The sequence below is a fragment of the Asparagus officinalis genome, chromosome 9 (genome assembly GCF_001876935.1).
Source record: "Asparagus officinalis chromosome 9, Aspof.V1, whole genome shotgun sequence".
In the NCBI taxonomy this organism is placed as follows: Eukaryota; Viridiplantae; Streptophyta; class Magnoliopsida; order Asparagales; family Asparagaceae; genus Asparagus; species Asparagus officinalis.
Genome location: NC_033802.1, coordinates 26332918 through 26346731, shown reverse-complemented (window position 1 = coordinate 26346731; position 13814 = coordinate 26332918). Strand labels below are relative to the sequence as shown.

The 13814-nt window shown below is 35.8% G+C and overlaps 1 protein-coding gene across 1 annotated transcript; it reads left to right on the top strand.

Annotated features, from left to right (window-relative positions):
- Nucleotides 1641-11446, top strand: LOC109823314 (NADH-ubiquinone oxidoreductase chain 6). The gene is made up of 2 exons (XM_020389598.1): nt 1641-2843; nt 11157-11446. The coding sequence occupies exons 1-2, from the start codon at nt 2573-2575 to the stop codon at nt 11444-11446; spliced, it is 561 nt and encodes a 186-aa protein (XP_020245187.1). The 5' UTR covers nt 1641-2572.

Sequence of the window (13814 nt, the reverse complement as noted above, 5' to 3'; positions counted from 1 at the left end):
GGCTAAGGTTATAGCAGTTCTTGATTAGGAACCACCAAAGACGGTGACAGAGATTCGTAGCTTTTTAGGATTAGCCGATTATTATAGAAAGTTTATCCAGGACTTCTTGAAGATTTTGACGCCACTTACACGCCTTACGAAGAATGGTGTATAGTTCATTTGGAGCGTGGAGTGCCAGAAGGCCTTTGATATCTTGAAGACTAAGTTGACTACAGCGCTAATTTTGACTATTCCAAGCAGCGACAGGACATTTGTGGTCTATACAGATGCATCATTAGCAGGTTTAGGAGGCGTCTTGATGCAGACTCAGAGGGTAGTAGCATATATCTCACGGCAGTTGAGGATGCATGAGCAGAACTATCCCACTCATGACTTAGAGTTAGCATCAGTGGTATTTGCACTAAAGTCATGGAGGCACTACTTGTATGGAATGTAGTTTGAGTTGTTCATAGACTATCAGAGTCTGAAGTATCTTTTCTCTCAAAAAGAACTCAACCAGAGATAGAGGAGGTGGATTGAGTTTATCAAGGATTACGAGTTCGCGATCTAGTATCATCCGGGGAAGGCGAACGTCGTAGCAGATGCTTTAAGCAGGAAGCGTCGACATCAGGTTTCGGCTTTGAGGTGCTCATTATATCGAGATCTTCTTACTCTTAGCTAGTTTGATTTCAGACCCGAGATTGGTAGAACCAGTGCATTTTTGGGAGCTGTGTTAGTGCAGCCATCTTGGAGTATCAGAGTTGTCAGAGCTCAGCTGGAAAACTCTTGGATTCATATCCGAAAGGAGGAGATTACCAAAGAGCCTAAAGTTGATTGGGCCATTGGACTAGATAGAGGTCTACGAATGAAGGGTAGGCTGGTTATATCATCCAGTGCCGAGCTGAAGAAGGAGTTATTTGATGAGGCACATCGTACTAGGTACATAGTACATCTAGGGACCACTAAGATGTACAAGGACCTGAGGAGACACTTCTGGTAGAGTGGTATGCGTAGAGAGATTACAGAGTATGTAGCTAAGTATTTTACCTGTCAGGAAGTGAAGGAAGAGCATCAGAGACCGGCAGGAACACTTTAGCCTTTACCCATCCCAGAGTGGAAGTGGACAGATATTTCTATGGACTTCATTGTAGGGTTGCCAAAGTCGAAGAAGGGGAATGATTCTGTTTGGGTGATAGTGGACAGGTTGACAAAGTCAGCATATTTTATTCCAGTGAAGACTACATATACAGCTGAGATGTATGCGAGGATATTTATTCGGGAGATAATTCGACTTTATGGAGTTCTTGATATGATTGTGTCAAATCAAGGTTCAGTGTTCACTTCACATTTTTGGAGGAGTTTTCAGGATTCCTTTGGCAGCAAACTATCTTATAGTAGTGTATTCCACTCATAGACGGATGGTCAGACGGAGAGGGTGGATTAGGTGTTGAAGGACATGTTGCGGGCTTGTGTCATTGACTTTCAAGGTAGCTAGGAGGATCATATTCCACTGATAGAGTTTGCTTATAACAATAGTTATCAAGCGACAATCAGTATGGCCCCATATGCGGCATTGTACGGGAGACCTTGTAGATCACCGATATGCTAGGTAGAGCCGGAGGATAGCTTAATGCTTAGGCCAGAGCTTGTGAGGTAGTTAAGTAGCACTTCATCCCTTCTAGAATAGATTTCGATCAAGCAAGCAGGAGAAGGTGGTCCTTTCATCTCTCTGCCTGCTCCATGCTGTATAGCCTAAGGATCATGAGCTGGTTTAATGCTAGAATACATTAGATCTACCCAGTTATTTCTGTAGATGAAGTAGTGGGGGCATGTTAAGTTGAGAATTTCGAACATTGTAGCATTCTTTTCTAGGTTGGGTTTTGAGTTTCGAAGTTTCAAGAACTTTGCCTGAACTCTGAATATGAAAATACACAAAGGAAAAGCATCGAGCAAGACTATTATGTTCCATTGTGAATGAGAGACGTTTTGTTTTCGACCAACAACATCTACTCATATCCAGCTTCGTGTCATTTTTGAACACAGCGATCAGCAAGCAGCAAGCGTAGGCTGAAAAGGTAATACTCTCACGTTAGGGTAGGGTGCGCCAAAGCAACCCGGGACCCCCAGAGGGGTCAGTACTTAAGCGCTGGCGCCTTCTTTTGAAGGTGAAAAACTACAAGGCTAAGCTTCAAAATGGATGCGCTAATGCGCTACAAAAAGAAAACGGCTGCACTAATAGAAACGGCAAAAGTTGTTGCTTGTTCGTTCTTTCAGAACCTTGCGCTTAGCTTAATCCGTTGCTTGTTCGTCCTCGGGTGCGCTAGCGCACGTAGGCTTTAATGCTGGAGTTTGCTGGGTGGGGGAGAAGCAAGCCGAACCTCTGATCGACCCGGACACATCCAAAATTCTCGGCGTCGAGAGAAAGATGAGATTCCGTAAGTAATTCAGTGAGTGCTTTTTTATATATTATAAGAAGGGCTTGGAAGAAAGAAGAAAATGAAATACGAACAATCGCGCTGGTCGTAATAGATCGACTTGAATGTTGGAGTAAGAAGACACATTCAAGTTCCATTTCAGGGAAGGACGACGTACCATGATACTTTCTGTTTCGTCGAGCCCTGCTTTGGTCTCTGGTTTGATGGTTGTACATGCTAAAAATCCAGTACATTCCATTTCGTTTCCCATCCCAGTCTTTCGCGACACTTCTGGTTTACTTCTTTTGTTAGGTCTCGACTTCTCTGCTATGATCTCCCCAGTAGTTCATATAGGAGCTATTGTCGTTTCATTCCTATTCGTGGTTATGATGTTCAATATTCAAATAGCGGAGATTCACGAAGAAGTCTTGCGCTATTTACCAGTTAGTGGTATTGATGCGGCATAAACATGTACCAAAAAGGTTGCAAGTGCACAACCGTGTCAAATTATAGTATAAAAATATCGTTCCCACGAGGAATGTGTTTTGTAGGAGAAAATATAAAATCAGTTCTTATGTTGTGTACGTGACAAATAAGATTGATGAGTGAATGTGATTGTGAAGAGATTGAGAGAGTGAAAATGGTGTGTAAATAGGTGCAAAGTGTAAGTGAGAGTGGATTTGAAAAAAAAGAATGAGTATCATCAATAAGGTGAGAAGGAAAAATGAATAAAATCAAGAACAAAATAAAAAAAAATCAAGAATGAAGAACAAAATTCTAGAATAAAAGAAAATACAAGAAATTAAGATGGTGGATTCAATTGTAGATATGGGTAATCTAAAATTGAACCCACTTCTTAGAAAAGGGTGATTCCCTAGAGGGTTCTAGCCTAAAGGCGAATCAAACAAAATAAAACTAAACAAAAATAAAAACTAAACCCAAGAGGGTTCTAGCCTCAAGGTGAATAGTATAAAAAATTAAAATCTAACTATAAAATAAATTACAAAATCTAAACTAAAAAATAAAATTACAAGAATTAAATGCAAGAAAATAAATCTATTCTATAAGTATGAAATAAATCTAAGGCAAGAGGGTTCTAACCTCTTGGCTATTTAACAAGAAAATAAAATCTAACTACAAGCATAGAATTAAATCTAAACTAATAAGCAATAAAAAAGAAATAAAAGAGAAAAAAGGAAGAAATGCAAACCTTCAAATAATTCTTCATCTTCATCATCCAACAAAGAGAAGAAGAGAAAAAAATTTAAAGTGGTGAAAATTATTATTATTAATCGTAACAAAAAGTTATAACTTTGAAAGGCCTTCTCAATTAAGAGTAGCCCTCCTCTCCAAAAGGAGTTACAAAAATTTTCACACCTCTAACCCCTCACTCTCCACCCATATTTATAGTAAACATCAATGAATGAGAGCCATTGGATTGAAATCTTATCCAAAAATAATAAATTTTAGCCTTAGATTCATAACTAACTGCCCAGTATATCGATGCAGGCATCGATGCATGCCCTTCTCCTTTTGTTGTCCGCAGATTCTTCTTGTTATTTGCTTTTGGGCTTTGGACATTGGCTTTTCTTGGACTCTTGGGTTTGGGCTTTGATTTATTTCTTCATTAAATACTTGAAAGAATTCATTGGGCTTCATGGCTTCATTTCTTCATTAAATCAAGGGCTTTTTGTTGAGAGATTAGAGTTTGAGATTTATTCTTCTTAACCTGTAATTAAAAGATAAAAATAATTATTAGTGGTATATTTATTCATATAAAATAGATAATGAGGGTATAAAATTATAATAAAATATGATTATCAAATACCCCCCACCTAAACTTTTGCTAGTCCTCTAGCAAAGAAAGAAAACTGAAAGAAAATCTAACTCACTTTCGCAGGAATCGTGGTTGTATTTAGTACATACAACAAGCCTTTAAACCCCTAGGTTACCCTAATGGACGAGTTGTAGTCTCGTGAGGGTTTGCAGTGAATATACCCATAAAATTCGGTCAACTTGCCAAATTAAAGAAGTCAGTAAATAACTAAATTCACTTGATAACTCTTAGATAATCTAATTGGAGCCAGTTATCACTCAAGAAAATATTTTTATATATAACTTAAGGTATCGTTTGGCAAAGGGTTAAGTGAGGGGTTAAGGAGACTTAACCCCTTCTTAACCTACCAAACACAACAAATCTATATAAGGGTTAAAGTGAGTTAACCCTCCATAATTTGCCAAACATAAAAAATATAGAAGGGTTAAGTTAACCCCTCTAGAGGGGTTAAGTTAACCCCTCTAGAGGGGTTAAGTTAACCCCTCAAAATAAGGGGTTTACTAATACTCCTATTTAGATGGAATAAGAGTTAACCCTTCTAATTATAAAGAAAATAGTCAAAATTATTGTTATTCCCAAACACTAAAACTGATCATAAGGGCTAAAATAAAACTTATTTAACGGGTTAATAATTTAGTCATTCGGATTATCAAATGGGCTAAGTACATTAATCCTTCTCTTTAACCCCTCTTCATTAACCCTTTGCCAAACGGGGTCCTAAGGTATATTTTCAAGAAAATCTTCTCATTGTAGCAATACAAAACCAAGCCAAACTTAGAAATTTAATTTAAAAATTTTAAAAAGAATATGCTAACTCTTTGTTTTAAATAATTTTCAAGTTGCTTGATTTAAAATATTTTCCAAGACCATATATACAACTATAAAACATTTATTAGTTTTTTTTTTAACTCTTTCTTCCTTGGTGATTTTTTTCTACTTTAACGGGCTTTCTAAGTGACCATTTAACGAGTTTTGGGCCAATGGATCCCAACCTAAATGGGCTTAGGTCATTAAGTATGGAAATACTCCTTGAGCTTAATTACTCGGTCAGCTTAGGCTTTATAAGATAGAATCACCTTGAATTCAAGAGTTTTTTTTTTGTGCCCATTTTTCGCACTCTTCTTTTGCATTTTTTTTTGTATATGTATATATATTTTGAAAATATGTAAATCGAGACACTTTGAAAAAATTATTTTCAACTCTAAGTTAAGCATGCAAAAATTTTATTATTTTAAATAAAAGTCCAAGTTAAAGCTTAAGTAAAGTATACTACTTTGAAAATCATTTCTTAAGAAATTTATTTAGAGTTATCATAAAAGATGAACTTAAGTAAATAACCAACTAGGGATTAGAAAATTTCAAATTTATCAAATAAATCAATTATTACATAACTCTATCAATTTGGCAAGTGACGATATTTTTATAATTTTTTTTAAAATAAAAAAGGGGAAAAAACAAAAATGTAACTAAAAATGTGAAATAAAGAGAAAAAATAACTAATTCCCACCCCCACACCTAAATTTTGCATTGTCCTCAATGCAACTCTATGATGCATAAAGTAAAGCAGATAAGAAGTGAAGCACTTACATTTGGTCGGCTGATAAAAATCTGCAATTACCTTTTGTCTGAGGAGGATAAAATAAAAAATTTATTCTCTTTTTTTTCTTCTTTTTTTTCTTCTTTTTTTCTTTTTTTTCTTCTTTTTTTTAACAACTGAACAAGAAACTCTCAAATGAGAGAAGAATAAATTCTTTTTATTATTCTGAAATAAACAATGTAAAATGAAATATTCAACATGAAGAGTTCCTGTTCTACATTGAATCCTACCTTATTGTTAAAAATTCTTCCCCGGATTTTAAACAAATTCAGAATAATATAATCAATAATGTGAATTTCCAAGCATTTCGGGGTGTTCAATAATTCTTGCACAAAGGTAAGGTAGGTATTATTGGTGTCATGCATTTTGCATTTCTTAATGAACTTAGACTCTTGCACTGTGAAGTTGTGTTTTCTAACAACCAATTCTTCTGTGAAGTTCTGAAAATTTGGTTGTTGATTATTCTTCAAGAATCTAAGTTCATCAAGAAAGAGTTCTTCAAAATTTAATTCAAAGCAGCACATGTTTAACACAGTTTTATTATTCTCAAGGACCTGATCTGCTTCTTCTAAAAACTCTAACTCTTCATTAAAAATTTTCTCAAAACTCAAATCAGACTCTTCTTCTTCTTCTTCTGATCTTTCTTGAATGTAGTTTATTTCTAGAGGCTGATTATTTGGTTGGTCCCCTGGATTAAAAATGTTGAGATCAGCAGTCAAATTCTTAAAGGACAGCTTCATTTGACCAGTTCTACAGTTGATGAGAGCATTATAAGTGGCTAAGAAAGGTCGTCCTAAGATGACAGGTGTTTGTCCTTTGGGATTGGAAACAGGCTGTGTTTTCAAAACTACAAAATCTACTAGAAAAATAAAATCTCCAACCTTAATCAGAACATCCTCTAACTCAACCATAGGGACCTTGACAGATCAATCAGCCAACTGTAAGGTGCATTTGGTTGGGTTCAGTACACCTAGACCTAATTGCTGGTAGACTGAATATGGAAGCAAATTAACACTGGCCCCTAAGTCTAACAGCACCTTATCAATGTGAATATTCCTAATGATACATGAAATGATGGGGGAACCTAGATCTTTACGTTTTAAAGGTATGAGATTTGATAGCATTTCACTGATATTGGCGGCTAAAAAGACTTTCTTTGGAACATTTGTTCGCCTCTTCTTAGTACACAATTCTTTTAAAAATTTAGCATAAGATGGAATTTGTTCAATTACATCTAAGAGAGGAATGTTGACCTTAACCTGCTTGAATGTTTCTAGGATCTTCTCCTCCTGAGGAGAGTGTTTCCTAGACCTAAGTCTATCTGGGAAGGGAGCAACCGGTCTAAATCTATCAAAAGCAGGCTCAGGTTCGGGTTCAGGTTCTTGGTCATCTGAGGGGAGTGATTGTTGAATAGATTCATCAGAAGGAGAAGGAATTTGTACAGGATCAAGAGTTTGACTTGGAGGAGTTCTCACTTGATTATCGACCTGTCTACCTGACCGAATTGAATGGATTGCATTCACTTGGGCTTCATAGGATGAACTGCATCCTGTGTTCTTAGGGTTGATCACGGGTTGACTTGGAAATTTTCCTTTCTCTCTTTCACTCATGGCACTAGCTAGTTGACCAAGTTGGGATTCCAATCTAGCTATAGCTTGAGTGTTGGAGTTGAGCATTTGTCCAGTGGATTGTATGAAGGAATTCAGAGTGCTAGACGTTTGAGTCAACATATTCGTCGTTTGAGTGGAGGCCTTAATTATGGTTTCCAAACCCCTTTCCAAGACGTTGAGATGTTTATCCTGATCTGGATTGTGATGAGTCTGAATTACAGCTTGATGAAGAGGAGACTGATTTTGATACAGCAAATTGGGTTCTTGAAATTGTGAATGAGAATTGAACGGAACTGTGTTTCCCCTAGGAAAATGTTGGGTCGAAGCGGGAGTGAAGTTTTGAGTTCCGGGAGAATTTCCTAGATTCCATGCAAAGTTGGGATGATTTCTCCAACCTGGATTGTAGAGTAGAGAAAATGGATCATTTCTAGGATGCTGGAATACAACATTTATCTGTTCTAATGAATTGTTGTTTCCTAGGAGAGAGCATTCCTCTGAAACATGGGTAGGAGACTGATAATTATGACATCCTGAGGCAGAAACATGATTGATTTGAGCTGGAGCTCGTTCCTTAATTTCTAAAGCTTCTAACCTCCGTAGAATTGTCGCCATCTTCGCTTCAGAAGCAATGTTTGACTCTAAGGAAAGACCACAAGACTTAGATTGGGAAACCCTATCATCGCAGAAAGACTCTCCAAAAACTTCCAAGCTTCATCAGCGTTTTTCCTCATAAAATCCCCGTGGCACATTGATTCTAAGGAAGTTTTTGCAGAATAATCTAATCCCTCATAAATTATTTGGCACAATCACCATTTTTCTAAACCATGATGAGGACATTGGATGAGAAGATCTTTAAATCGGTCAAAATACTTTCAAAAAGGTTCTCCCGGGATAATTTTAAAGTTTTGAATGCTGTTCCTAAGCTTTACCGTTTTATGAATAGGGAAAAATTTCTTAAGAAAAACAGTGAAAAATTCATCCCAAGTTGAGATGGAATTTGTTGGTAAGCTGTACAGCCATTTTTTAGCTTTATCCTTAAGAGCAAATGGAATAAATCTGAGTTTGATCGCATCTTCGTTTAATTTTCTCATTTTAATCATAATACACACTTCTTCAAATTCCGAAATAAAAATATATGCATCTTCTGTTTCATTACCAAGGAATTTGGGAAGCATGTTTATGTATTGCGGTCTAAGCTCAAAATTTATTCCATTTGTTTCGGGGAGCCTAATACGCGAAGGGATCACATTCCTAATGGGATAGCACATATCATAAAGAACGGGTGGATTATGATGCTCCATTTCTATGATTGGTTCAAAGCGAATTAATCGACGTGTATTATCCCTAATCCACTATTGCATACACCAAAACTATTTCTTTTTATATTTTTTTATAAAGAAAGAGAAAAAAGAAAAAAAAATAGTTTTTTTATGAGAAGAAAAAAAATAGAGAAAACCTAACTAAAACAAATCAAAGCAATCACTTTTCAATCACTCTAATTCTAGGGTTTAGCCTAACTCAACTAGACCAGCTCCTAACCAAAAATTCCTACAGTGAAAAGATTAAAGTTTTACCTAGGTAGTTAGCCAGGAAGATCAATTAAGTACCTCGTTCCTTATGGAGCGCTTTACGCAACCCCTAAACCTTGCCTTAGACACCAACTAATCTGAGAAAACTTAAACCGGTTCACTTAAGGATTTCTTGTTCCTTATTGAGCTCGAATCCCTAGGGGCTAACGTCTAATGAGTTTTATTAGGCTTGGGTTTGTGAAGTGAGGAATTAGTGTTTTTTGGGCTAAGGAAAGGGTGATAAAATCCCTCACCTTATCTTGATTATGGGGTTTTACCCTTAAAAATATTTTTAAGTATGTGTCAAATCAAGATGCTCAAATCACTTGGTGAATTCCTACTATCAATATGAAATGCAACCCTATGAATTAAAAGCAACTAAAAAGGAAGGAAAAGAAAAATCTTTTTTTTAAATTAGGGTTAACAATCAAACAAATGAGAAGGGGGTAATATGTTTGAATTTATTATCTTGTTAGTAAATGTTAAAGCGGAGAGTGAATTTTATTATGGTAAACAAAAATAAAATCTTTTTTTAAGTCCTAATTGTTTCTAAATGTGAAGAAGTAGCTAAAGGGTGGAATTAAAAACTAGAAAGATGACTTACCCAAAAGTAAATCTTCAAATCCTAATTTTCCAATCCGCGATCTTCAAGCTCCAAGTGTTTCCTTCACAAAAAACACACAAGTTAAAGAACCAAAATAATTAAAACCTACTTAAGCACCTTCCCCGGCAACGACGCCAAAAACTTGATGCGGCATAAACATGTACCAAAAAGGTTGCAAGTGCACAACCGTGTCAAGTTATAGTATAAAAATATCGATCCCACGAGGAAGGTGTTTTGTAGGAGAAAATATAAAATCAGTTCTTATGTTGTGTGCGTGACAAATAAGATTGATGAGTGAATGTGATTGTGAAGAGATTGAGAGAGTGAAAATGGTGTGTAAATAGGTGCAAAGTGTAAATGAGAGTGGATTTAAAAAAAAGAATGAGTATGATCAATAAGGTGAGAAGGAAAAATGAATAAAATCAAGAACAAAAAAAAAATCAAGAATGAAGAACAAAATTCTAGAATAAAAGAAAATACAAGAAATTAAGATGGTGGATTCAATTGTAGATATGAGTAATCTAAAATTGAACCCACTTCTTAGAAAATGGTGATTCCCTAGAGGGTTCTAGCCTAAAAAAGAATCAAACAAAATAAAACTAAACAAAAATAAAAACTAAACCCAAGAGGGTTCTAGCCTCAAGGTGAATAGTGTAAGAAATTAAAATCTAACTACAAAATAAATTGCAAAATCTAAACTACAAAATAAAATTGCAAGAATTAAATGCAAGAAAATAAATCTATTCTATAAGCATGAAATAAATCTAAGGCAAGAGGGTTCTAGCCTCTTGGCTATTTAACAAGAAAATAAAATCTAACTACAAACATAGAATTAAATCTAAACTAATAAGCAATAAAAAAGAAATAAAAGAGAAAAAATGAAGAAATGCAAACCTTCAAATAATTCTTCATCTTCATCATCCAACAAAGAGAAGAAGAGAAAAAAATTTTAAATTGGTAAAAAAATTATTATTATTAATTGCAATAAAAAGTTACAATTTTGGAAGACCTTCTCAATTAAGAGTAGCCCTCCTCTCCAAAAGGAGTTACAAAAATTTTCACACCTCTAACCCCTCACTCTCTACCATTATTTATTGTAAACATCAGTGAATGAGAGCCATTGGATTGAAATCTTATCTAAAAACAACAAATTTCAGCCTTAGATTCGTAACTAACTGCCCAGTATATCGATGCAGGCATCGATGCTGGTATCGATGCTCCCATGGATGCAGGCATCGATGCCTGCCCTTCTCCTTTTGCTGTCCGCAGATTCTTCTTGTTATTTGCTTTTGGGCTTTGGACATTGGCTTTTCTTGGACTCTTGGGTTTGGGCTTTGATTTATTTCTTCATTAAATACTTGAAAGAATTCATTGGGCTTCATGGCTTCATTTCTTCATTAAATCAAGGGTCTTTTGTTGAGAAATTAGAGTTTGAGATTTATTCTTCATTAACCTGCAATTAAAGATAAGAACAATTATTAGTAGTATATTTATTCATATAAAATAGATAATGATGGTATAAAATTGTAATAAAATATGATTATCAGGTATTATTGGACTGATCCTTTGGTGGGAAATGTTCTTCATTTTAGATAATGAAACCATTCCATTACTACCAACCCACAGAAATACGACCTCTCTTAAATATACGGTTTATGCCGGAAAGGTACGAAGTTGGACTAATTTGGAAACATTAGGCAATTTACTTTATACCTACTATTCCGTCTGGTTTTTGGTTCCTAGTCTGATTTTATTAGTAGCCATGATTGGGGCTATAGTACTGACTATGCATAGGACTACAAAGGTGAAAAGACAGGATGTACTACTGAGAAGGTAGCAATGATTAGAGAGAGGATTTTAGCCGCTCAGAGTAGGAAAAAGAGCTATGCAGATAAGAGATGAAGACCCTTGAAGTTTCATGTTGGAGATTTTGTTATGCAATTCGGAAGACGGGGAAAGCTTGCACCGAGGTATATTGGACCTTTCCGGATTTTGGAACGTATTGAAGCTGTGTCATACAGACTAGATCTTCTAGCATCGATGTCTAGTATTCACAATGTATTTCATGTTTCTATGCTCAAGAAGCACTTACATGATGAGGAGCAACAGAGAGTGTTGGATGCACCAGAGATAGAGCTTCAGGAGGATTTGACTACTATTGAGATTCCGGTTTGTATACTTGTCACACTACCACATTTGAGGCCTATAGGGACGGTTCTGAACCGTCACCCTATGCATGGAAACCATCACACTAGGTCTATGGGGACGGTTCTACATCCGTCTCGTTTGCAACCGTGCCCGTAGGTCTAATGGGACGGTTTATGCTCCTAGTGCAACGATTTGTAAACCGTCCCCAATAGTACCATAAGGGAACGGTTGTGCTAAGGGGTCGGTTCTTAGTTTAGAACAAGTGGAACGGTTGTATATCAAGGGGAACGGTTTTTAGGTTCTAAGCAACGGGAACAGTTTGATAGCAAGGGGAACGGTTTTTATGTTCTAAGCAATGGGAACAATTTTATAGCAAGGGGAACGGTTTCTATAGGAACGGATTTTATACCAAGGGGGACGGTTTCGAGCTTGACCTAAGAGGTCGGTTATATTGTCTATAGGAACGGTTTTGTTTGTGATCTATGAGGATGATTTTTTATACCAAAGGGGACGGTTTTTATTTTTTACTGATCAAAACAAATCACCCAAATATCACACATCAGTCCATCATATACAAAGAAACAATAGTCCAAGTTTTACACAAAACTAACCAAACTTTAGCCTTAATATAATGAACAATTCATTACAACGAAGAACAATATTATAGCAATAGGATTGAGATAATTCTTCACAAGTTTTACACAAAAACATACCAAATTAAGCACATATCACAAATCCTCCATGATTAAAACAAAGAGCTACTACTTAATCAAAAGGTCAAAATGTCTCTATTGAGACGATTAAGTTATAAATCTTCACAACAAATAAATCCCCCAAAGAGCGGCAAACATGGATCTTCAGATGTTTTCCTGCATACATCAAGATAAAAAAATGAGTAAGCACAAGTAGAATGAAATGCACTGTAATACACCTAATCATGAAACAAATTAATGATTATCACATGATTCTCTATCTCTTAGCGACACACATGAGCTTGGATCCTCTCTTCTTCTCTTAGAATTAGCACATGATTCTCTATCTCAGTTGCCGTACTATGAAGATGGAAAGAAACAAATTAAGATCGTTTTGGTTCATAGAGACATTGATTTTTCTTTCTATTTTCATGTGACTTTATCGGTCTTATTACCTTTAAGAATAAATCGATAAATAACCTTTATTCTTTCTTTTTTCATGGAAGCTCTTTTTTTTCTTAATTCTGGAGCTTTCCTCTCCTTTCTTCATGAGGAACCCTTCACTCTTTACAGTTTTCGTAATCCCTCATGTAATATAGTCATATGGGCATTTCTGAAGCAAGGAAAAAGGGCAGATTTAAGGTTTGAAGTGTAGAGTAGAAACATGTGTTGTTGATATTTCATAAGGAAGACCTATCTGATATATGTGATATTTTGATATGCAAACAGTTGATGGATGCTTGCAGATACTTCTTAATTTACCATATCCTTAAACTTATAACACTTGTTAGACGTTTCAAACTTAATTTACCATATCTTTTTTCATAGAAGCTCTTTTTTCTCTTAATTCTGGAGCACCTGAATCATGCTAGTACAACCATCATTATCCACACAAATAAAACTAAGAGAGAAACAACAGAGAATACACCTAATCAATGGTAATCCAATCCTGAGTTTCCCGCCAGCACAATTTCAATCTGGACAATCAAATAGCAACCATGTTAGCCGAAATGAATTAAGCACGCATCTTTGCCTACAGTTTTGCAACCCTAACGCTAATACAGATCGCCCTTTGCTTCTAATGCGAGTCCATTAACCGCTAGTCTAACGTATACTCTGTCACAGTATGTTGTGCTATCAAGACAGAGGGCGTTGAACTCACATGAGTTATTCACTCCAGTTAACGTTTTCTTCATACATTAACCTAGTTGGTTATTCCTTAATGTATGAACTCAATTTCAGATCAATCACGGTTATTGCAATGGCCACCCCTTGAATTTTCTTTCTCCTAATCAGGGACTTAAAAGCTCGTGATTATCTATCATCGCAAATTTCCGATGGATCATAATCCTCATCAGAAGCAAC

Bases quoted from the DNA above. Each gene is read 5' to 3' on its own strand.
- LOC109823314 (XM_020389598.1), top strand. From the start codon at position 2,573: ATGATACTTTCTGTTTCGTCGAGCCCTGCTTTGGTCTCTGGTTTGATG. The intron at 2,844-11,156 runs GTATTGATGCGG...TATGATTATCAG, and splicing joins GCGCTATTTACCAGTTAGTG to GTATTATTGGACTGATCCTT.